Raw genomic sequence first — 24153 nt, 5'->3', positions numbered from 1 at the left:
AGGGCCTGAGAGGATTAACAAAAGGTTAACTCTAAGTAAAGCAGTTGTCCATACCTGTAACTCACCAGCTAAATACATACCAAAATGAGCCCACAAGAAGGGTTCTGAAAGAAAGCTTAGGGAACACCTTGTCAAATGAAACTTAAACTTTGTTTCTGGTTTCATACACGTAGAACTAATGGCCCTGGTGATTTTGAAGGTCTTTACTCCAACCCTTCTGGATTCTGTACATGTGTGGCTCCTTACAACACCAGGGACTCCCCCTGCTTCTGGCTTGAGGGCTCTACAAAGCCCTGGGTGAACTGCCCGCCCTCTGTCTCCCCAGCCTCCTCCACGCGGGTGTGCACTCCTGCCATACTGGCCCTCGTTTGTCTTAGAACACACCAGCTTTGTTTCCATCTCAGAGTCTTTGCATCTGCTTCCGCCATGCGTACAGGGAGAGTAGTACCTGGCATATCTCTGGCACTGAATAAATAGAACGACTGCACCCCTCGGCAGATACTAATCATGCACCCCAGTATTGTTCTTCACAAGACAGGCAGCAAACCTGCATGGTACAGACTGCCCACCTCTGCAGGACACCTGTATTGCAGACACCATCACATATACTTTTATTTACATGTTGCAGGAATTGGGAGGAATAGGTATCTCCATCTTAGAGACAAAGATATGAGGCTCAGACATTCCCGGAAGTGGACACAGCTTCCAACCAATCCCTTTCCCACATGCCTGGGCTTTCCACTACAATTGCAAGTGTCCTCTGCCCTCCAGCCACACCCCAGCCCTGGGCTGCCCCTCCTCCCCTCCCCTTCACAGAGGCCTTTGCTCCAGGGTTTGCAGCCACCCCGCCCCCACCCCCACAAAAGCTGTCTCCACATTCATTTCCAAACTCCAGCTCCAGACTTTGCCTGTGAATATGCCTCCAAAACCCTCAGCTCAGTTTGCACACTCTCCAATGTAAACTCTCACCCAGGGCAAGGATTTCTCCCAATTTCACCAAACTAGGGTATAACCACCTTGAAGCCAGGAATCTGAAGGTTTTGTAACTTCAAGGGTGTTTGGCCAAGAAAAACCAAAACCCTTTTTAACTATATTAACTGGATGATCCAGTTGGGCGAGTAGGAGCTAAAATTCACAGTGGAACAAATCGGTTCAGCTCCAAGCCTGAGGTTTTCATGTTTACACAGAAAATTGTTTAAAAGGCTGAGGCTCTCTTATCTATGAACTACAACCTTACATTCAAGAAAGACTAGATTTCTAATAACTTTCTAGGAAATCACATAAGAAAAAACACCCCTCCTGCAGGACAAACCTGTAGGACAAACAAGCTATCATTGTTAATAATACACCAACAGCTATTATCTCCCATGCCCCTACAAGGAGTTCATTACAAAGTAGATACTATTATCACCATCCATTTTATAAATACAGATATGGATGCAGGTTCAGAGAGGACAAGTAACTTGCCCAAGGTCACACAGCTGGTAAGTGACAAAGCAGGGTTATGCCCGGCACTCCCTGGCTCCTAAATTTTGCTCTAAACCACTACACCCACCATCTCCTTTCTGCTTGATTTGATATCACTAAAGGACTCTAATTTGCCTACTTAAAAAAAATTATTTTATAAGAGCATGCTCAATTATAATTAAGGTCCAGTAAGTGTTTTGAGATCTGTGCCACAAGAGCCCAAAGAATATGTGCTACCTTTAAATGGATCACAAGACCGGCAATTTTGTCCAGGCCTTCCTAAAATTTCACAGGACACTTTCCCTGTCTCCTTGAAAGAGCATGCTGGAGCTAAGCCCTGTTTCCAGTGATGTAATACTCCTGCCATTTGAGCCTGAGGGTTCCAGTTCTTACAGGACTCAGTACATGCTTTTATAAGTGTATCTGACTAAGAGCAAGGGTGCTCATGCAATAAAGGAACATCCGAGGCAGAAATGTGTTTTTATCATCCACAACTTTGAACTCCCCCAAGCTCAGAACATTTATAGGTGTATACTAGGAAACACCGTCAAGTCACAGCCCTCAACTTCAACTATTTGAATGAAATGCCAACTAGAGTGGTCCGAGAAGCAAATTGGAGAAGATGGGGAAGAATTCTGGTTCTATCCCTGGCATCTATTTTTGGTGTGTCCAAGGTTGACCAACATCTGCTTATCACCCAACAATAAGGATTTAGATAACTCAAGGAAAAGGAATACCAGGAACATTGACATAAAAATCACAATAGCTGGCGGCCTACATTTAAAGTCAAGAATTCCACCTTAATTCAACAAAAATGTATAGAGTATAACTAGCTCATTTTAAAAATAAAATTATTAGCTGAGAAGAGTCATCCAGCTGACCAAGTGACTCATACTGGTATGGTACCACTCAAAAAGTTACAATAAAAAAGCTGTGCTGTCCGCTGCAGTAAGAAAAATAAAAGTCCAAGTTCCGTCTCCAAGCAACCCTGTTCTTTTTGTTTCACAACGTGGCTGCCAGATCTTGTCAAATGTAGCATTTAAACACTTCCTGTGCTGCTGAATTATCAGATACCTGATTCTTCAGTTGCCACATCATTATTTGCCTTCAGAGCAGTCCAATCTCTAGTAAATTTTCCTTTCAAGAAACCAAGTGATGGGTGGCGCCTGTGGCTCAGTAAGTAAGGCACCGGCCCCATATACCAGAGGTGATGGGTTCAAACCCGGCCCCAGCAAAAGAAAAAAAAGGAGCTGTATACATTGAACTAGGAGCCCACTCTCCTTGATCTGCACACATATGATCTGCACACATATCATAGATGCTTAGTAAGTTTTTATTACGTGAATAAACTTTATTTTATAATTAATCACTTTTTTTTTTTTTTCTTTTGAGACAGCCTCACTCTGTCGCCCTGGGTAGAGTGCCATAGTGTCACAGCTCACAGCAACCTCAAACTCTCGGGCTCAAGTGATTCTCTTGCCTCAGCCTCCCCAGGAGATAGGACTACAGGTGTCTGCCACAACACCTGGCTATTTTTTTTTAGAGATGTGGTCTTACCCCATCTCAGCTCAGACTGGTCTCAAACTCCTGAGCTCAGGCAATCCATCCGCTTCAACCTCCCAGAGTACCAGGATTACAGGTGTGAGCCACTGAGCCTGGCCTTATAATTACTTTTAATAACTTTAAATTTGAGTGTGTTATGACCAAGCAGATTTTTGTATGCCAAATGTACTAATTATCAATTAGAATATTGATACAGTGCTAATTCTTTTTTTTTTTTTTTTGTTAATTGTTGGGGATTCATTGAGGGTACAATAAGCCAGGTTACACTAATTGCAATTGTTAGGCAAAGTCCCTCTTGCAATCATGTCTTGCCCCCATAAAGTGTGACACACACCAAGGCCCCACCCTCCTCCCTCCGTCCCTCTTTCTGCTTTTCCTCCCCCCCATAACCTTAATTGTCATTAATTGTCCTCATATCAAAATTGAGTACATAGGATTCATGCTTCTCCATTCTTGTGATGCTTTACTAAGAATAATGTCTTCCACTTCCATCCAGGTTAATACGAAGGATGTAAAGTCTCCATTTTTTTTAATGGCTGAATAGTATTCCATGGTATACATATACCACAGCTTGTTAATCCATTCCTGGGTTGGTGGGCATTTAGGCTGTTTCCACATTTTGGCGATTGTAAATTGAGCTGCAATAAACAGTCTAGTACAAGTGTCCTTATGATAAAAGGATTTTCTTCCTTCTGGGTAGATGCCCAGTAATGGGATTGCAGGATCAAATAGGAGGTCTAGCTTGAGTGCTTTGAGATTTCTCCATAATTCCTTCCAGAAAGGTTGTACTAGTTTGCAGTCCCACCAGCAGTGTAAAAGTGTTCCCTTCTCTCCACATCCATGCCAGCATCTGCAGTTTTGAGATTTTGTGATGTGGGCCATTCTCACTGGGGTTAGATGATATCTCAGGGTTGTTTTGATTTGCATTTCTCTAATATATAGAGATGATGAACATGTTTTCATATGTTTGTTAGCCATTCGTCTGTCATCTTTAAAGAAGGTTCTATTCATGTCTGTTGCCCATTGATATATGGGACTGTTGGCTTTTTTCATGTGGATTAATTTGAGTTCTCTATAGATTCTGGTTATCAAGCTTTTGTCTGATTGAAAATATGCAAATATCCTTTCCCATTGTGTAGGTTGTCTCTTTGCTTTGGTTATTGTCTCCGTAGCTGTACAGAAGCTTTTCAGTTTAATGAAGTCCCATTTGTTTAGTTTTGTTGTTGTTGCAATTGCCATGGCAGTCTTCTTCATGAAGTCTTTCCCAAGGCCAATATCTTCCAGTGTTTTTCCTATGCTTTCTTGGAGGATTTTTATTGTTTCATGCCTTACATTTAAGTCCTTTATTCATCTTGAATCAATTTTTGTGAGTGGGGAAAGGTGTGGGTCCAGCTTCAGTCTTTTACATGTAGACATCCAGTTCTCCCAACACCATTTATTGAATAGGGAGTCTTTCCCCCAAGGTATGTTCTTGTTTGGTTTATCGAAGATTAGGTGGTTGTAAGATGTTAGTTTCATTTCTTGGTTTTCAATTCGATTCCAAGTGTCTATGTCTCTGTTTTTGTGCCAGTACCATGCTGCCTTGACCACTATGGCTTTGTAGTACAGACTAAAATCTGGTATGCTGATGCCCCCAGCTTTATTTTTATTACTAAGAACTGCTTTAGCTATACGGGGGTTTTTCTGGTTCCATACAAAAAGCAGAATCATTTTTTCCAAATCTCGAAAGTACGATGTTGGTATTTTGATAGGAATGGCATTGAATAGGTAGATTGCTTTGGGAAGTATAGACATTTTAACAATGTTGATTCTTCCCATCCATGAGCATGGTATGTTCTTCCATTTGTTAATATCCTCTGCTATTTCCTTTCTGAGGATTTCATAATTTTCTTTATAGAGGTCCTTCACTTCCTTCGTTAGGTATATTCCTAGGTATTTCATTTTCTTTGAGACTATGGTGAAGGGAGTTGTGTCCTTAATTAGCTTCTCATCTTGACTGTTATTGGTGTATACAAAGGCTACTGACTTGTGGACATTGATTTTATATCCTGAAACATTACTGTATTTTTTGATGACTTCTAGGAGTCTTGTGTACAGTGCTAATTCTAACAACAAATAGACTCACTTCTTAAAAGCTGGTTTCAAATAGCTCATTGGCACACACACCAAAAAAGTGACTAAGTTTCATCATTTTTCAGTAAAACATTTTTAATAAATCCAGCAAGAGAAAAAGGTATATTTAAGGAGCTCAAAATGGAGGGTCACCACATCCATTTTACTATTCCAATAGCTTAAGAAACCCAAATTTTTTAATGTTTTGAAAAGGAAATTAATATGATCACAGTTTATTTTCTAAGTGAGATAACTACAACAGGCTTAGCAGCTCTGGCAGACACTGCTGGCTGTCACCCAATGTCAGTTCTCCCTTTTTCCTATAGTAAGGGACCTTTTTAGCTGGGCATAAGGCCACCCTGAACACTACTCATCTCAGCATCCCTTTCCAGCTGGACCATCCCCTGCAACTTGTTCCTCCTGGATAGGATGCATGACAAAGTATCACACTGCTGCTTTCAAGAATCTCAACAGGTGGTGTGCACAGGGGCTTTATTGTTTGCCCTCCTCCACCTGCCACCATCTTACATCACCGGGTTGAGGACCCAGTGGTGGAACAACAGGACTCAGTTCTGGGTCCTGACACCTCAGACCAGCTACCCAGATTTTTATAGAACAGGAAGTCGAAGAGAAAACAAAACCAAGAGAGGCCTTTGGGCTTTTTTTTTTTTTAAAGACAGATTTAAAGGGTGTACCCCCATTTAATGGACATGATGTTAGGGGCTATGGCACACCTCTTGGGGACAGGACACAATTATAAGGACTCTATCTAACAAATGCAATATTGTAACCTAATTCTTTGTACCCTAAAATTAATCTGAAATTTTAAAAAAGTCAGATGTAGAAATAGAATACCATGAACAAAAAAAATGAAGGTAGTTTAAAAAGCATATATAAATATTTACAGAAATCAAGTTATATGGCTAAACATTTACACTGTTTACTACTCCACTCTGGCGCTTAGATATTTATGACCACTGTGGGTTGGGAACCAATTAAGGAAAATAGATGGTGGCCAGAGCACTGGAGCTGTGCCCCAGACACCCTTTGTTGTAGTAGGACATTTCCTCTTTAGTTGCTGGGTTGTGGGGGGAAATATGTGGTTTGGGGGGACTCCTATGGGAAGCATGGCCAGGACAATAAGGAGGGACATTATATTCAGGGGCTTAGGACAAAGCTACTAACAGGTTAAGTATTCCCTTTCCTAAATGCTTAGGACCAAAAGCATTTTGGAATTTTTCCCAGAAAATGTTCCAGTGACATTTCCTTTGAGTGTCATTTCAACAAAGTCTCTGATTTTAAGGTTGTTCAGATTGGGGGTGCTCAACCCGTATCATGCAGAAGTTATTTCAGCATTTTAGCAGCTAGTACTACCTTATACTACATCAGTCCTACTTAGGTCTGTTACTGGGATAATATAGTATACATCTATAGCAGCTACTAGCCCTAGAAAGCTCACACCTTCCTGTCTGCCCCATAACAGACCAAAACCATGATCAGAAATACTGAGGGAGTTCTGAAAAGATGGGTAGGTTTAAGTCCCAGCTGCACCACCTGTTGCTGGGTATCACTATAAGTTGCCTGGGAAATGGCTCTACCTAAATTTTCTCCTGGGGTGTTGCAAGGATCAAATGGAATAATGTCAAATAACTCTGTAAACTCTTATCACAGTGATGAAGCAGTACATGCAATCTTATATATTCCAATAAGTCATTCTAATTTTAACAGGTACATTTTAATAAGTGTAGGTCAGACACAAACACTGAAGCCTTCAGCAATCCAATAGCTTGGACATTAAGCTGTCCACTCTACTTATTGAAAAGATTCTACCAACCCCACTGGTAGAACAGCCCATGGTGATATCAGATGGGTAGGACAGAATTTGTAATAGAGCACAATGAAGGCAGCCACTCCCCCAGAATTAGCCACGACCATTAAAACAATACTAGGCAGGCCACTGCCCTAGGAATTAATTTTCCATTTAAGGCGAAATGGGGTAGGTATGAAGTTTTTTTACCACCGCATTGCTTTTAACAGCAAAGCATTAGTAATAACCTAGATAGCCAGACTGGTTTAATACAGCATGGTTCACCCTTAAAACTGAATACGATGCAAAAATTAAATAGTAAGGAAGATCTTAATTTACAACATGGAACAGGCTCAAACACACCTAGCAAAAAAGCACAAGGCACAGAAGAATCTATGGCATGCTACCAAATCTATAAAAATATATATATGTATACATTTGTTTATAAATGTATACGTATCTCCCAAAGGAGTCACAACCAGCCAGTAAAGCAATGGCTGCCTCCAGGAAGAACAGAGTGGCTAGAGACCAGGGGTGAGAGGGCGACTTTTACTCCATGTCTTTGTAGTTTATGTTTGGACCATGGGACTGTATTACCTACTCAAAAATAAATAGAGGTAATTTTTTTAAATGGCATCAGTGGGGTCACTGAAGGTTTTAAAGGAAATGATAGTCAGAGAAGTAAAAATCAGTGCACAGAAGTCATGAAGTAAACTTTATAATTGCATAAAACAAGCTCACACATGCTATCTTTGTGCAGGCAGTTGCAGGCAAAAAAGTCAAGACTGATTTTTACAGCCCATTCCAGAGGCATGACAACGTCTCAATAAAAGCAAGTGCATCAGCATGGACCTACTGTGCACCAGGCCTTTCAATAGAGTGCAAATGTAACGCAAACGTTGAAATATACAGAAGAAAGGAAATGAACAGCTGAAACGGAAGGGTAGCTAGAGAAACTTTCCAACAGAGTTAACAGTCAAGTGAGGTGCAGTCTAAAACACAATGCCAGAACTCTAACTTTCACCATACGCGTCTGCAGCAAGACAGTTCTCGGGACAACACCTCAGCTATGCAAAAGCGTCCGAAAGAAACTCCTGGCCCCTCTTCTCCTTTTTTGTAAGGGACTAAATCAGTCCAGTCCAGGGGATCCCCAATATTCAGAGCTAAAGCACCATAAATACTGTTAAAAGTAGCCACAGGCTGCAAATGCCTCAGTCTTGGAACAGACTGAGGCATTCAGACTGTTCCACCTGTTGCTGGGTATCACTATGAGTTGCCTGGGAAATGGCTCTACCTAAATTTTCTCCTGGGGTGTTGCAAGGATCAAATGGAATAATGTCAAATAACTCTGTAAACTCTTATCACAGTGATGAAGCAGTACATGCTAGGGCCACTGCCCCACCTACCTACAGCAACCACTTCCTAGGGGAGGAACTGAGTTTACCCAACAGAGTGAGGCAGAGCCTGAGTCAGCCTCACCTTTCATCTAATCTAGAGCAATGAATGAGAGATATGGCAAGAGCCAGGACTCCCTGTTCAGAAACGTAACGGAGGGAGGGAGTGGTGACCAATATGGGGAACACACAGCTGCTTCTGGATTTGTGCCCAAAGGCAAAGCCACGCCTAGTTCCTAATCGAAAAATGTTTCTCATCTCAGCAACTTGCAACTCTTCTATGATGAGAAAAAGATTCACACAAGTTTGGTGGGACTTGAACAGACCTGCTTAAGCTTCTGGTGATATTTTATAAAAACAGCCACATGGGCTAGGTAGACCCCTGCTTAGGAGGGAGGGTGGGACAAGGGTTCTAGAGAAAAAGGAAGCAGAAACAACTTTGGACACAAAGGGGCCTCTGTTTCTTGATTTTACAATGAAGGTGGTGGCCTACATTTCTAGACCTAAAGTTCCTTCCTAACTCCTACAGGTGGTAAAGAGTTTTCAGTGGTAAAGAAATACATAAAAGTGTTATCATATCCAGTATTTCTAGAACATGCCCGCTCTTGGTGCACATGAAAACACCTAGGTCTTGTGCATTGAGTTTAGATTTCTTTTAAAGCACTTTTTTTTTTTTTTTTTTAGTTTTTATTTATTTATTTCTTATTGAGACAGAATCTTACTTTGTCACCCTTGGTAGAGTGCCATGGTGTCGTAACCTCAAACTCTTGCGCTCAAGCGGTCCTCTTGCCTCAGCCTCCTTAATATCTGGGATTACAGGTGCCCACCACAATGCCCAGCTATTTTCTTGTTGTTGTTTAGCAGCCCCAGGCTGGGTTCCACTCCACCAGCCCCAGAGCAAGTAGGCGGCGCCCTAACCACTGAGCTACAGGCGCCCAGCCTTATTTTATTTTTGAGGAGTGACAAGTATCAGCTCCATGTAAAGCTCTAGGCAAACAGATAATACAACCTCACAATGCAAAGCCCTCAGGAAGCTTCTACTCTGACAGGTAATATTTATCAGTTTCTATCCTGACAGCTCCCAAACAGCTTATTAGAAATTTTGTCATGAAAATATCAGTAAGAATGAAGAACGTCTATTAAACACCACAGGATCTAGGCAATAGTTAGCCACTAGGGGAAAAAAAAAAAAAAAATCAACAATATAAAGCTGCTCCCAGGTAGTAGATTATCAGGCTCTAAGGTTAGTGAACAAGGAAAGTATTTGCAAGACAAGCTAAAGATGACCTTACTACACAGGACAGCTGTTAGTCCAGTCAGTGTTCTCTGAACAAACAAGCACTTCCTTTCGAACTTTGACCTGTAAATGTGCCACTGTCATATCAAGCCCCAGCTTCAAACTCAACACAGCATGTAGCTATAACCACTATTGGGTTCATTTTAAAGCTACAGAGAGTTAGGAAAGAGACTAGCAAGATACAGAAGGGAGAAAAACTAATATAGCTAGGTTTTTTATCGATTTTCTTTTTAACTCAATGAAAAACTTAAGACAAATTACTTGGTTTCTCCAAGGCTACAGGTGAAGAGCACCCTGGCGCCCCACCGGTGGAGCCAGGTACTCTCCTGCTGAATTCAAGAAGCTGCAGTTCTCCACACCAAGTTGGAAAAACACACACCAAACTGGAGACTGAATTTTAACTTCTACCATAAATTTGTTAAACTTTTACTTCCATTGCCACTAATCTATATTACAGTATCAATGATTTGTGATTTAGAGCAATTCTACATTGAGTTCAAGTTTGTTTAGCTTATCAATATTTTATGGCCTCTATTATAATATGGGACATCACTGTTTCTGAGCACCTCAGAGGAAGTTTTAGTAGTGTGAGGGTGTTCACAATAATGTTAACATCCTTAACATTGCTGAGCTGTACACTTAAAATTGTTAAAACAGTACATTGTTTGTTATGCGTACTTTCCATAATGTTTTTTTTAAGATAGCAGGGTATATACCAGGTCATTCTAAAGAAATGATCAGCTCAGTTCCTATTTTCTATAAGTCTTTAATGTATTTGGGGAATTAAATCTACTCAAAGAGTTTAACAAATACCCATTAACTATCCATTTCTGTGCATTAGATTTGAAGCAAAAATGGACAAGCTATCAGCCTTGCTCTTAAGAAGCTCACAGACCAACAGGGCTCTTATCCATCAGGCAGACATTTATAGGGTGCCTCCCACATGCAAGAGATTTGGTGAGGCCAAGAGGGCAAACAGGTGCCGTCTCATGCACAAACAGCCATACATCAGCAGAGGCTGAGCAAGTTGACCAGAGGAATTCAGAGACTCCACTGAGAAATGTGCCCCCAATTAGCAGGGTAAAGGGTGGCGGGGGCTGTATATTTGCTGTCTCTATCCCATGCCATTAAGAGGGGGACATTTAAAAACCCAAGACACTGCTATATTAAGGGCAAGATTATGGGGTAGCGCCTGTGGCTCAAAGGGGTAGGGCGCCGGCTCCACATGCCGGAGGTGGTGGGTTCAAACCCAGCCCAGGCCAAAAACTGCAACAAAAAAAAAGGGTGGGGGGGGACAAGATTATGTAGCACAGGCGCACAGGTTTAACTCCAAGAATGGGCTACTTCCCCAAAAGGTAAACAAATATGGCACAGCGTTCAGTGGACCGGGCTTCAGACAGCTGGGTCTCAGGGCCCACATTGCCATAATCTAGCTGTCACTGACTTTTCTGGGTCTCAGCCTTTCTTCTATAGAGAAGACGAACGGGTTACTGTTTCTCTGCCATTTTCACGAAAGCAACGAATGGTGGAGGCAGGTGAACATGTACAGGGGCACAGTACAGAGTGACCAAAAGCTTGCTATGTCTTTAAAGTCTTGTGTTTTCTATTAAGAACTTACACATATTTGATTTTGCACTATAATGATGTTTCTATACCACCACCAGCCCCCTCCAGAAGACGTTCCATTATTTAATTTGTGATAATTTAATTTAATTTACTTCAGGGGAATGAATACTGAGGTCCTGATGATTCACTTTTGCATAATTTCAAAGATATTCTATTTCCTCTCAGACTCAGATTTACCTCAAGGCCTATAACATTTATCTTGAAGAAGATTGAAAACTGATAGTACCTGAGACCCCCAAGGGCTGACTTAGCCTCACTTTCCACACTCCTGAACGTTCAACAAGGCCGTGTGTCATTTTAATTCAATAAATGCCCTGAAACACTGGATCAATGGACTAGGATCACAAAAGCAATCGACCCAGCCAGTGGGAAAGGAAACATGGCCATGGCCTCCTGCCACGCTCCCGGAGCTCACTTCCAACCTGCAGGACACGTGCTGGCCAGTCAACACCCTGCCATCCACGCAGCCTGCAGGACACACCAAGACGTACCATCGCAGACACTGCTGGGTTCAGGAGCTGCAGATAACTCCCGTGTGGGAAGAGTTCTCTCCATACCTAAGATGAGCCCTGTAAGAATTTAGCAAAATAAAAAACTATGGTTCTCTGTAGCTCAAATATAGCTACAAAGACCTGGAAGCTGTCACATGGTTTTGCCAAGTTGCCATACTCTCTTCTTCAAGTCCCATATTTCCCCTTCCTCTCTTTATCAAGACCGTGTATAGTTCCCATCTGCCTATGGACCACCCCCAACTCTGGTTGTAGACCCCTCACATAGAGCAACTTAACCTAAGGCCTGATTCCCAAAGGATAACTCTGCCATCTCTGCCATCCACCAGGCTGTGAACGTAAGAGCTACAAAAACTCCGCAGAGGAAGAAAATTACATTCATATTTTACTTTAAGGGACCCCCATAACAATAAAGGCTGACATTTATTGATATGCCAAGGACTCTGTTAAGTACTTTATACTCATCATGTGTTATTTTTTGTAGTTTTTACAGACACAGGGTCTTGCTGTGTTGCCAGGCTAGATTCAACTCCGGGGCACAGCCAATCCTCCTGCCTCAGCCTCCTTAGTAGCTGGGACTATTGGCATGTGCCTTAGCACCTGGGTGGAGAAAGGTGCTATTAACACATTTATTTGATTGATGAGAACAAGTAACTTGTACAAAATAAAACCAATAGAATGTGAAGCTGGAATTTAAACATCTATCAGTCTGCCTCTAGAATGTTTTTCCTTCTGAAGAGGCAAACTTCTACACAAGTATTGAGTAATTTAGGGCTAATAACCTATTATTCACTTGAGAAATCAGAAGCAATCAAAGAAAGGTGCACCCTTCCACCAGGAAGACTGTCCACCTACCTGCATTTCTGCCCCTTTATTTTGCCTGCCTTCCTTCCACTTTACCTTGAGAAGCTGCCCCATACTCTTACAATGAGCCCAACTCCCTCCACTGGGGTGTCCCTCTCACCTGCTCACAGATGTCATATCAACAATTCTCCTCTCTCTTGCATTAACTTTTCCTTTTCTATTCAAACATCAACAAACCAGCTCACTATAACTTCCTCCCATCATAAAAAGCAAAACCCTCTCGATACCCTTTCTCCTCCAGCTCCCCCCACCCCGCCCTGCTCCCCTCTATAGCAGAACTCAAGAGTTCCTATTCTTTGTCTCCAATTCTTCCTCTGTTCTCTCCCAAACCCGCTCCAGTAGGGCACTGCTCCCACTGGTCTCCCACATTGCTCTCTCCTGGTCACCAGCAGCCTTCACATCACCCATCCAGTGACCCACTCTCAGTCAGTGTCATTTGACCCAGCTCATTCTTCACTTCCTCTTAGAAAAGCTTCCATCCTGTGGCTTCTAGGCAGCACATCTCCCAGCCCTCCTGCCCCTCACTGGCCATTCCTGTCGGTCTCAGGGCTGGTTTCTCTCATCTCCTTACCAAGTGGGAGCACCAGAGGCCCAGGCCTCACTGTCCATCTCTGGTGCTTTCCTTCAGTTCATCATAAATACAACCTTTACTTGCATAGACATCTCTACAACGACTGCCAATGACTCTTGTACTGTTATCTCCAATCCAAACCTTTCACCTGAATTCAGAGTAACATTTTTAATTGACTCTTATTCAGTTGCCTACTCAACTGCTTCACTTGGATGTCCAAACACCTCAAACCTTACATGTCCAAAGCCAAACTCCTGCCTTTTCCCCAATATCTATTGCTTTTACAATCCTCTCCGAATCATAACAAATTCATCTCTCCAGCAGAGCAGGCCAAAAACCTTGGGCACATTCTTTTCTACTCTGTTTCTCCCACTCAACACAGAGTTCATAGGAAATCTTGTTGATGTGGACTCTGCTTTCAACATCTAAGCGCTTCTTACTATCTTCATTGCTACCACACTGGTCCAAACCACCATCATCTCTTATCTGTGACAATAGCTTTCCAATATCACCTCTATCCTTGCTCTCATACAGTCTAGTCTCAAGGTAGGGCAATCCCTTTCGAATCTAAGTCAAAGATGTCATATTCTCATATTCTTCCAATGTTTCCCATCTCTTTCGATCTTTCATTGACCCCTAAGGCCCTACCTGAACATGCTTCTGCCTGACAGCCTGTGCACTTGCCATTCCCTCTGCCAGGAATGCTCTTTCCTTGTAGCTCCCTTCTCAGTGAGGTCTTCTCTGGCTGTCCCATTGCCAACCCTAACCCCAACTCCTGGCTCCTTCCCACTCCCTACTCCCTTCCTCCATTTCACCTTTCTCTGTACCATTTACTATCTAACAATCTAACACGCCCCTTGTTGACTGTTTGTCTGTCTTGTTCGCTGTTGTACCTCCAGCACTCGAACAGTGCCAAGCACACAAATACTCAGTGAATAGCTGTTGAATGAACAACTTTTATGGGAAAACTCAAAAAAGTGGGCTGTGGTTTCTCTGGCAGGTCCCTAAGTTTTTACTTCTTTCTCATGTTCAAGTAAGGATAAAGATCTCTATTTCCTTTAGGTTGAAAGATAAAAACAAATATAAATCAACATATATGCAGACACAGAAATGAATGAGCTTACAGAGACCAATTTCTCATCCCAAGATACTGAGAAATCTTCTTGGCCAGCTTCTGGCAGTCACTGCTAAGTTTAGGGGGTAAAAGAGGGTGGGGAAATCACTGTCTCTCAGAGCCTACCCCTGGGATCTCTTGGATGAGGGTCCCCAGGGTGCCTCTCTACACTCCTATAACCCTTAACTTGGTTAACCTCTGTAGAGCCCTTTTCTTTCTATCTGACACAGTACCTGAAATGGCTTTACCATGTTCTGGGCATTAAAATACTTTCCTGGCTGTCCCCTAAAGTCCTCCCCAGCCTTGGGACCATCTTATTCAGTAGGCATCTCCTCAGCCTTCCCCAGGGCCAATGTCTTTGAGTTTCTAGAAGACCCAGCAGTGCCCAGACCATCTCTCTTTGGATTTTTGAGGTTATGTAAGGCCTCTTCATTACCCAATCTTTAAACCCACTCTCAGCATGTCTAAATATTGCCTTAAGTTGGCACCTGGACCTAGTGTCATTAGCAGCTGTGAGACCTTAGTGGCAAATAATGTCATTTTCCTAGAACTGGGTCTCTGTATGTCCACCCAATCACATTCGAGCCTCTGTCAGCTTTTCCTTGTCTGAACACTTAAGTTTGAGTCACAGCAAAGCCGTATCCCTGAAGCCCAATCAACAGGGTTCAGCACCTTACATTCCCCTCAGGTATTTCGAATGTCTTTGTCCTGCCTATCTCCAGTCTCTCCAGAGCCTTACAGAATTCTAGATATTTCCATTTCACTACTTTTGTTGTTTTAGTACCTTTAAGGAACAAACAGAACCTCATGTTCAGTAGAAGGACAGCCAGGTCCTCCTCTGACAACATGTACGGGGGTAGGAGGGACCATATAGGCTGATTTCTTGCCATCCACACCAGGGCACATTCAACACCTTTAGCCGTAATTCACTTTGATCAGGATCCTCTAGTTAACTTTATAGCTTGTTGCTTTTATCAGGACCACAGAAGACTGCTCCCTTGATCAATGGCTGCATGTCCTAAAGAGAAGGGCATCCGATTCTATAAACACAAAGGGGTCATTTGGTCCAGGAGGATTACGGTTCAGTGACATCCTACCCTCTGGGTCTGAAATGTTTGTTGTCATTTGCATGACGCATGTGCACACACAATTAAAACAATCTCACTACAAATGAATGTCCTTTTCAAAATGAAGAAAGCACAGTGACACTGATATCACTGAACAAAGCAAACAGACCTTGGGCAGAGAGGCACTGCCCGCTGCTTCCTTATTCTTCATATCACTAACCAATGTGCCTCATTCAAATTACTCCAAAGTTTATTTTTGTTTCTATACTCCTAGGCTTTCAAAGCATATTTGTCTAAAAGGCTTTTCTTATACTATATCTGAAATGGTTTTCCCAAAAGCTTCGGATTGTATGACATGCGAAATATACTAACCAGTTGTCAAATAAACACTCAAGGAGACACCCACGGTCCCATGTCCCTTGCTTCTGCCCTCTCCACTTGCTTTTAGTGGTGCTTCTTCCCATTCTCCCTAATTCAGGAGTCTTCTTTGCCATCTAATTGGTTTTAGAGATGTGGAAGTTTTCTAAACAGTCTTTTGCCAATTTGGGGTCAGATGAAACAATCATGGAGTCCAGCACCGAGATGATATGGGAGAATCTGCTGCCACAAACACACCAACCTCGGAATCAGGGTGCTGGTTTTGGATTTTTAAGATTGTCTAAAAGCCAGACAGCAGTAGATCAGACAGCTGTCATTAAGTTAACAGGGACTGACACTGCTGGAGGGCCCATCTACCTGCCCTAGGTCTGGGCTAATTAATAATTAGCCTCCTAATTTAGTTCCAAGAGATCAGTTTGCAATTCTAAATCTAACTGAGTAAGAAAACCCACAAAGACCACAATACTTCCATACTCTGTCCATGTATCTTCCAACTATAGGCAGTTTTGTTGCCAACCATCAGATCCATCTCCGCTCAAGTGCCTTCCTGGCAAACATTAATGCCAAACAAAGACCTAATAAAAATAAACCAGGCTTTGGGGAGGTGCTTTCAAAGTTACAAGGTCTGAGAAGGCCTAGGAACCAGACAGTTGGCATTCCTATCCATAAGCCTGTCCGGTTCTTCTGAGATGCACTTTCTGACATATGGTAACTGGAGAAGGAAATGGAATGGCAGAAAGGGAGAACACACACTTAAATATGACCAAAAATCAAAGCCAAAAGGAGAAAGCACACATGCTGCACAGGCTGGGGAGCCCGGAAGATGTGGACCTAAGACCAAATCTGCCCAACAGGACACAGCCACGTTGTCTCTCACTGCCCCAGTGTCCACATTTATTTAACACACACACAATGCTCATTCCGGGCCAGAACTACTCTAGATACAGTTATCCTGGCTTTACAGTGGAGGACAGAAAGGCCTAGAGAGGTTAGGAGTCTTGTACAATGTCACAGCTAGTAATGGCAGAACGGGATTTGTTCCCGCCTGGCTCCAGGCTCTGTTTTTATCCACGTCATATGCTGCCTCTATGTAAAGAAAGCAAGTTCGTCCACCTCCAACCTAGAAGGCTTTAAGAACAGATTTTTGGATCACACTGTGGAAACTGATGCAACAGATCTGGGCTGAGCTAAGAATCAGACTTTCATAAAAGATTCCCTAAGTAGTTACCCTGAAGACCAGCCAGGTTTCAGAAGCTCTAAGGTTCCTTCCAAATACAAAGTTATTTGATTCTAGCGTCACACCCAAATGCAGTAGGGGAAGACAGGCACTGGGCCTGGCTGCAATACTGGATCTTTACCCTTCTCCCAGGAGTGAGAGTGTTACTTAGACCCCCCAGGGCCCATTCTGACTCTTAGGCTGTCCACAGGACTAGAGGAGCAGTCTTCCCACCACTTCACCAAAAGTTAAACATCTCCAAGATTCCCTTCCCATCCTGGAAGAACTAAACCTTCTGCTATCAGGTCACAAGTACCCTCCTGTGCACACCCCCGTCTGACTCCCACACCCTTGTCAGGCGTTCTCAGGATCTCTATTCCACAATCATCCTTCTCTATCTAGTCTCGTTTTAACAACCAACCACTTCAGCAAGTCCAGAGTACCCACTGCAGCGCAGGTCAGCCTGTATTTCTGGGGTTAAGTTCTAAAGTCTGCCTTCCGGGCAAAAGCCAAGCTTAATTTAAAACCTCTCATAAAAATCCCTTAGCTAAGAACTGGGCCCTTAACCCAAACACCAAGAACTTCTTTCCATTAAGGCGATAGCTTCCCCTTCCCTGGGGGCAGCAGACACCAAGGCCTCAGCAAGGAAAGGCAAAGGGTTAAATAAAGAAATGTCTCCCTCTATCTACCCTCAGCAGGAAGAATTGATTTTGTGAGTTAAATTGAATATAAGAAATGACTCCATTGTACTTACAAGGCTTGTGCTAGGTGCTACCAGGCAAAGAAGTGAGCATAAAAGCCCTACCCTCTCATAACCTCTCATCACAGTTGGGAGAGATTCCCCTGAAGATGGCAGATAACAGTTAAACACAAACCATCAGAACTATTAAGACATGCGCTATAGATATTCAAGGAAGAAGAGATTGATGTGGAGTTGGGTGGGGAAGTTTAAACTGATTCTTGAGATATGATTGTATTCTTTAAGATGGGTGACTCAGCACTACTCAGTGTTGGAGGCACAACTAGCCCTGTCAACTAAGCATTAGTATTTTCTGTTTTGTCTCTACTGTTCTTCTTGAAAATTCAAAAAATTCACTGTCTACACTGATATGTTGACCCAAGGTCCTCGGAGAACCCATGTGTCATAGTTCTAGTACTATTTGGTTATAAAAGCTTAAATTAAATCTTCATATGTTATGCTTAGCCTATGTAACTAAGAACACGGAATAACTGCTTCATTATAGAAGAGTAGAGTATTTATTTATTTGAGAGTCTCACTCAGTTGCCCTGGAGTTAAGTGCCATGGTGTCATAGCTCACAGCAACCTCAAACTCTTGGGCTGAAGCAATCCTCTTGTATCAGCCTCCCAAGTAGCTGAGACTACAGGTGCCTACTGTAACACCTGGCTATTTAGAAATGAGGTCTTGCTCTTGCTCAGGCTGGTCTCAAACTCATGAGCGCAGGCAACCCACCTGCCTCAGCCTCCCAGAGTGCCAGGATTACAGGCATGAGCCACCGCCCCTGGCCTTCTTTTTTTTTTGGACAGGATCTCGTGTTGCCTAGGCTGGAGTGCAGTGCTCACTGCAACCTTCGATTCCTAGATTCAAGTGATCCTCCTGCTTCAGCCTCCTAAGTAGGTACATGCCACCATGGCTGGCTAAGTGTTTAAAATTTTTTTAAAGACAAGGTCTTGCTATGTTGCCAAGACTGGTCTCAAACTTCTGGCCTCAATCTCAAAGTGACAGGATTAGAGGTATAAGCTACCTCACTCAGCCAAAATCTTATTTGCTGAGCATTTAACCTTTTTTTTTTTTATTGTTAAATCATAGCTGTGTACATTAGTGCAATCAAGGGGTACAATGTGCTGGTTTCATATACAATCTGAAATATTCTCATCAAACTGTTCAATATAGCCTTTATGGCATTTTCTTTTTTTTTGTTTGTTTTTGTTTTTGTTTTTGGCCGGGGCTAGGTTTGAACCCACCACCTCCAGCATATGGGACCGGCGCCCTAGTGGAGCCACAGGCGCCGCCCTGGCATTTTCTTAGTTATTGTATGTAAACATTTGTATTCTGCCTTTAGTAAGTTTCACCTATACCCATCTTGACAAATTATTTAAATCATATCAATAATTTTGACTCTGTTTTCCCAACCCTGTCATTACTTGGATAGTATCCCACTAGACTGTGTTAAAATTAAACATGTCTATTTCTGCCTTTTTATAGCATTCTGAGACTTCTTGTAAGTCTCCCTGAACATTTTGGATTTTTCTCTACTCTCAGGACTCAAGGTAACCCAGCGATCTCTGGAAGATGGCCCTGGGCCACATGGCGCTCTGCATGGCTGAATGCAAGGAAGCAAGTGCTTAGACATACATCCTGGATACCGCTCTGATCCTTGGCTATCTACAGTCGCACTGCACTGGGCTTTTTCAGAAGTGGGGGTGGGGAGGTGGCAGGCAAAGAAGGAAGGACCCAAAACTTCATCCAAGGCCAGTTGAAATTAGGGTCAATAGGAAGAGAATCCAGGCACCAATATTTATACTTAAATAGCCCCGACCCATCCAAATGGCATGCGGTTCAATTGATCAACACAATATAGTACAGTTCCAAAAACTGAAATCCTTGCCAATTTCTCCAAATCTGAAGGTTATTTCAGACTCTTCCGTTAAGAGATGGCATGAGCATGAGTCAGAAATAACAAGTTCAAATCCAGATCCTATTAAGACTCTGCTTAGGCAGTTGTGAGACTTTGGACAAGACGATTCAGAGCTTGCAGCTCAGTTTCTTCATCTTCAAGAGAGATAAGTTGTACTACATCTCTAGTTCAGAAAATACAATTTTAAAAGTTGGAACATCACAAGTCTGAGAACAATGAAGAATATCACAGCAGAGAAGTGATAGTGGTCCCAGAGAGCTCCTGGAGATAGTTGTGATCAGAGAGCCTCCACAGAAGAAGAAAATGGAGATTGGGAGAAAACAAAACTGATCCATGAGAATATCACACAGTGATCTCCTCCTCCTGGGTTCTGCTCTGTGGTCACACATAGACCCATCTCTTCCCAGAAAAGCCAAGAGTGATGATTCATGAGATGGATATACCCACAGTCATCATCACTCACCTTCTACCTCTGGGGATGACTCAACCTTAACTACCGAAGAGAAATTAAAGACGCCAAGGTGCTTAGACCCTGACCTCAGTCTCTCAGGCAACCTGTTTAATAATCCTTTGGAGTTTGAAATTTATTTAACCGGGGGCATGAAAAGAAAAAATACTTGAATGAAGTTTTATAACATCTACTTTAGTTTTATAGTCTCCAAAGCTTTAAGGAACACTCAACATGTTTTGAAGCTCTCAGATACAATACAGAGTGGCCAATTTTGTATTATTCTGTTATAAAATCTTAACTAGAGTTTAAGATGCTATTAAGTATTTAAATAGCACTGTAGAAAATTTAAGCCACAAAGATCTATGATGAATTTTCTATTATAGTGCATTTATCTGATTATTTCCACACATCTTTAATATTCTACTTCTCCAGCCTCGAAGTTCCTTGTTCACTGTATTTACTGTTCCAAGACTGATTAAAGTTGCCCTGAACATGGGTTTCATAAATGTGACCGAGAATTTAAAACAGCAATTACCCAAACAACAATAACGTTTGGCTGTCTTATTGGAAAGTCTTAGAATCAGAGAACGTTTAAAATACCTTGTACAGTACCCGACACGCAGGAGGAACACAATTGTGGCTTTTAAATTTATCATTAACAGCTACCATTTAGTTAGTAAGTACCCATGTCAGGCAGGCATTAAGCACTTTGCACATTACCTCTTAATCTTTACAACAACCCTATTAAGCAGTAATATCTCCATTTTACGATAAACTAAGGCTCAAAGTAAATTAACAAATGCTAAAGGTGAGCTCAGGTCTCTATCCCACCAGTTCTCTGAAATATTCCCAAAGGGTTTCTCCACTGAATTTAGGAACTGGACTAGAAGTGGTCATCTTCATTTACACTCACATTCTTTACTGTTAAAGGTGACAATTGATGTGATATGGCCTGAGTGTGCTGGCTCTCCTGGGAGGACAAGTGCTAGTCCTGAAGCTCAGAGGGGTGAGGAGCAGCATATGACATAAACCACAGCTGCCCACACCCCAGAGTATAGTTACTGCCTTTGGGCTCCCAGGAAAGATACAGTCCCTTTAGGCAAGCCACTCTATCCTGCTGGCTGATTAGCTGCTCCCTTGGGTCAGCCCCTAAGAAAGCATCAGATCCCAGTGACAGGCTTACCCTTCCCTTGCAAAGACCTGCAGCGGCTCTAATACCAGAGAAGCCTGACAACAGTAACCTGCCCAAGAGATTCCTGGCTGCTGTCACGTTTTGCAAATCTCCTTCACAAGGATATTTCTTGCCCTAGTACTCCCGCCTTCACAATATTGATTGAAAGAGCAGTTTAAAGAAGCCAGCAGTTTCAGGGGGCCTCTGACACAGAATGCTGAGAATGAATTCCCTCTGTGGACCATCAATCCTGCACTAACAAGTTCAGATTCTCCATGTGGGTAGACACACATCCACACTCTAAGTATTCAGAGACACTAAACATCTCCACAGAGCTAACAGACACCTTTCATTTCAGATTTACAGCTTAACAACCATTATTTCTGAGAGAAAGCAGAGTATAAGCAGCTGGCCAGGCCTACTGCCCCAGACCACCTGCCTGGAGCCAGCTTAGCCCCTGTTTATTACTTTGCTTCACCTAGCAGGTGTTATCAGAAAAATCTGACTTTAAGACTCAGGGGCCAGCAACATTCACGAATTCCAAAGTTGTTAACTGCTGAAATTAAGGCTTCCTCCAGCTCTAAAATCCCACTTGCCTCTCCTCAACACAAACTCTCCACCGCGGTTGCACTTTGCTTTCTCCGGTCCATTGGTCCTGGAAAGACCTCGGTTCAACTAAAGGCCTCGGTGGAGAGGGGAGATCTTTTGTTGTTAAGAGTGTTTTTCGGTAGCACAGATCAAGAATGCAGCCTGAATACGATTAATGCCACTAAGCTTCAAAATATCCTCTCCAGCCTAAATAGTTCAATCATGTGGGAACCAAACACTGTTTAAGAAAGAGAAGGCCGAGCGCGGGTCTCCACTTTCTCCTGCGCTATGGTGGGGGGTTGTCACTTTCAAACATGGTTTTTAAAGTCCTGACTCAGATCAGACATTTTGCTTTAACCGCTCGGCTGGGCCCGCCCAATGCAAGAGCGCAGCGGGTCTCGGGTGTAGCCGAGCACCTTGGGGGTTGGGTGGGTGGCCGGATACGCCACTCTGAGAGATTTTGTTTTCTCAGGTGATGTAGACCTGCCAGCAGATGCTTGGTTAAGTTCATCTTTAAAAAAAAAAAAAAAAAAAAAGCGTGCGAAAGTATCTCCCGCAGGAGCGCCTCCTTTGCCGGCAGTGTCACGCTGGACACGTGAAAAGTGACTTTCTAACTTCTGCAGGGAGCGCGAGTCTGTGGGGTGGGGGCCCCGAGTTGATCCCCGAGTGTGGAAAAGGCCTGGATCATCCTGGAACAACGCTCCCAGCAACCACACAGCGGCGATGCGGTGACCCTACACCCTACCCCAGCCACTAAAACACACACGTGAAGCACGGCAAAGCGTGCCACCTGCCGGGGTCCTAGCAAACGTGCCCGGAGGGAAGAACTGGAGGAACGCTCTTGGTTTAAAAAAAAAGTAAGCTCTCCCGGGGCCCTGGCCTGCCCTCGGGCTCTCCTCCTTCCCAGGCTGAACCAGGGAGGCGCCGCGCGGGGGAGTCCCGCCGGGCCCAGGCCGCGACCCACCGGATCCGCTCTTCCCTGGGGCCGGCGGAGCCTGGGGCCGAGCAAGGGCAGGGCCGGCCGGCCAACTCCGGGCGCGCCTGGCGGGCGGGAACAGGGCGCGCCCTCCCCTCTCCTCGCGCGGGCCGGCGCCCCGGTCCGGGGGTGGGAAGAGGCAGGGAACTCACAGCCGCTTGTCTTCGGGCTGCAGCTGCCAGTGCATGGCCAGCGAGAAGCCGAAGAGACTCCCGGGGTCCCCAGATTTCCGGATCACATTGTCCTCGTGGGTGTCCAAGTTGAAGGCTGCGCCGAGCCGGGGCAGGAGCCCGGCCGACAGGTAGAGCAGGCACAGCTGCCCCGCCGCCGCCATGGGCGGGCGCACCGGGAGGGGAGCGGGGACCTGCAGCGGCCGCCGTGCGCTGCGGGCTGGGTCCGAGGCTGCCGCTCCGCTGTTGCTGCCGCAGCCACCTTTGCCTCCTCTCGCCACTGCGCCCGGCCCCACCCCCGGGACGGGTCGCGCTCTCCGTCCGGCCGCTCCCCCTCGCCGGCAGCTCCCGACCACTGAATGAGCCCGTTGTTCTCTGGAGACTCGCAGGCGTTTTATCAAGTGACTGGGATGCCGGCCCCGCCCCTTCCCACCCCTCCCCACCCTGCTGGCCCCTCCTTGCGCTCCCGAGCCCGGCCGGCCACAGGCTACACAGTGATCCGGCCCCTAGCCTCCCCCAGCGTCCCTCACCTGCCGGCAGGCAGCAGCGGGGGACACCAGGAGGCGAGCTCCTGGCCCCCTCTGGAAAGAAGCGCTTGAATTGTGGTTGCCGTGCAGCTCAGAGCGAGAAAGGCGTTCACTACCTCTTAGTAAAGGTGCAGGTGGTGTGCCGGGCCTCATTGCTTGGAGCAGCCAGTGTTTGCAGACGTGGGCCCGCGTGCAAATGCATACTTCATTCATTCACCCTACAGGTGTGCATGGAATGCTTAACGAGTAGCCCATATCTGGGGGCTACAGCTGTATACACTGCTCTGGGTCCGTCAAAAATGATAACAGCACACACTTTCATACTGCTGTGCAACTTACTAAACACAGCCATCACCTCATTTAATCCTAAAAATCCTGTGAGGTGGGTATTTTTTTTTTTTTTTCAGATGAAAAAATTGAAAATCAGCTTTACTCCTTAGGTCGCTCAGGAGACAAGTCACAAAGGAGTCAGAAATTTGAAACTTGGTTTCCAGATGTTCTGAGTCTGTAAAGAAGTAAAAGATGGGTTACCTAAAGTGGCCCTCAAACGTTGCCCTTCTTTCCTAGCCCAATTTCCAGAACTAGTTGTGGGAAGAGGCAGCTCTGAGGTTTGTGTGGGTGGCCTGA

General features: G+C 44.1%; 1 protein-coding gene across 3 annotated transcripts in view; it reads right to left on the bottom strand.

Moving 5' to 3' along the window:
• The window catches only part of ITGA6 (integrin subunit alpha 6), a 79048-nt gene extending 55654 nt beyond the window's left edge, over nt 1-23394 (bottom strand). For all 3 annotated transcript variants that reach the window (XM_053597644.1, XM_053597642.1, XM_053597643.1), the window contains exon 1: nt 22982-23394. In XM_053597644.1, the coding sequence (XP_053453619.1) occupies nt 22982-23163 (182 nt within the window). In that variant the 5' untranslated portion in view covers nt 23164-23394. The remainder of the gene's footprint in view (nt 1-22981) is intronic.
• Between the last annotated feature and the right edge of the window lie 759 nt (nt 23395-24153).

Source organism: Nycticebus coucang, chromosome 7, assembly GCF_027406575.1.
Source record: "Nycticebus coucang isolate mNycCou1 chromosome 7, mNycCou1.pri, whole genome shotgun sequence".
Lineage (NCBI taxonomy): Eukaryota > Metazoa > Chordata > Mammalia > Primates > Lorisidae > Nycticebus > Nycticebus coucang.
The sequence above is the reverse complement of the archived record's forward strand: the minus strand, read 5'-3'. Positions and strand labels throughout refer to the sequence as shown.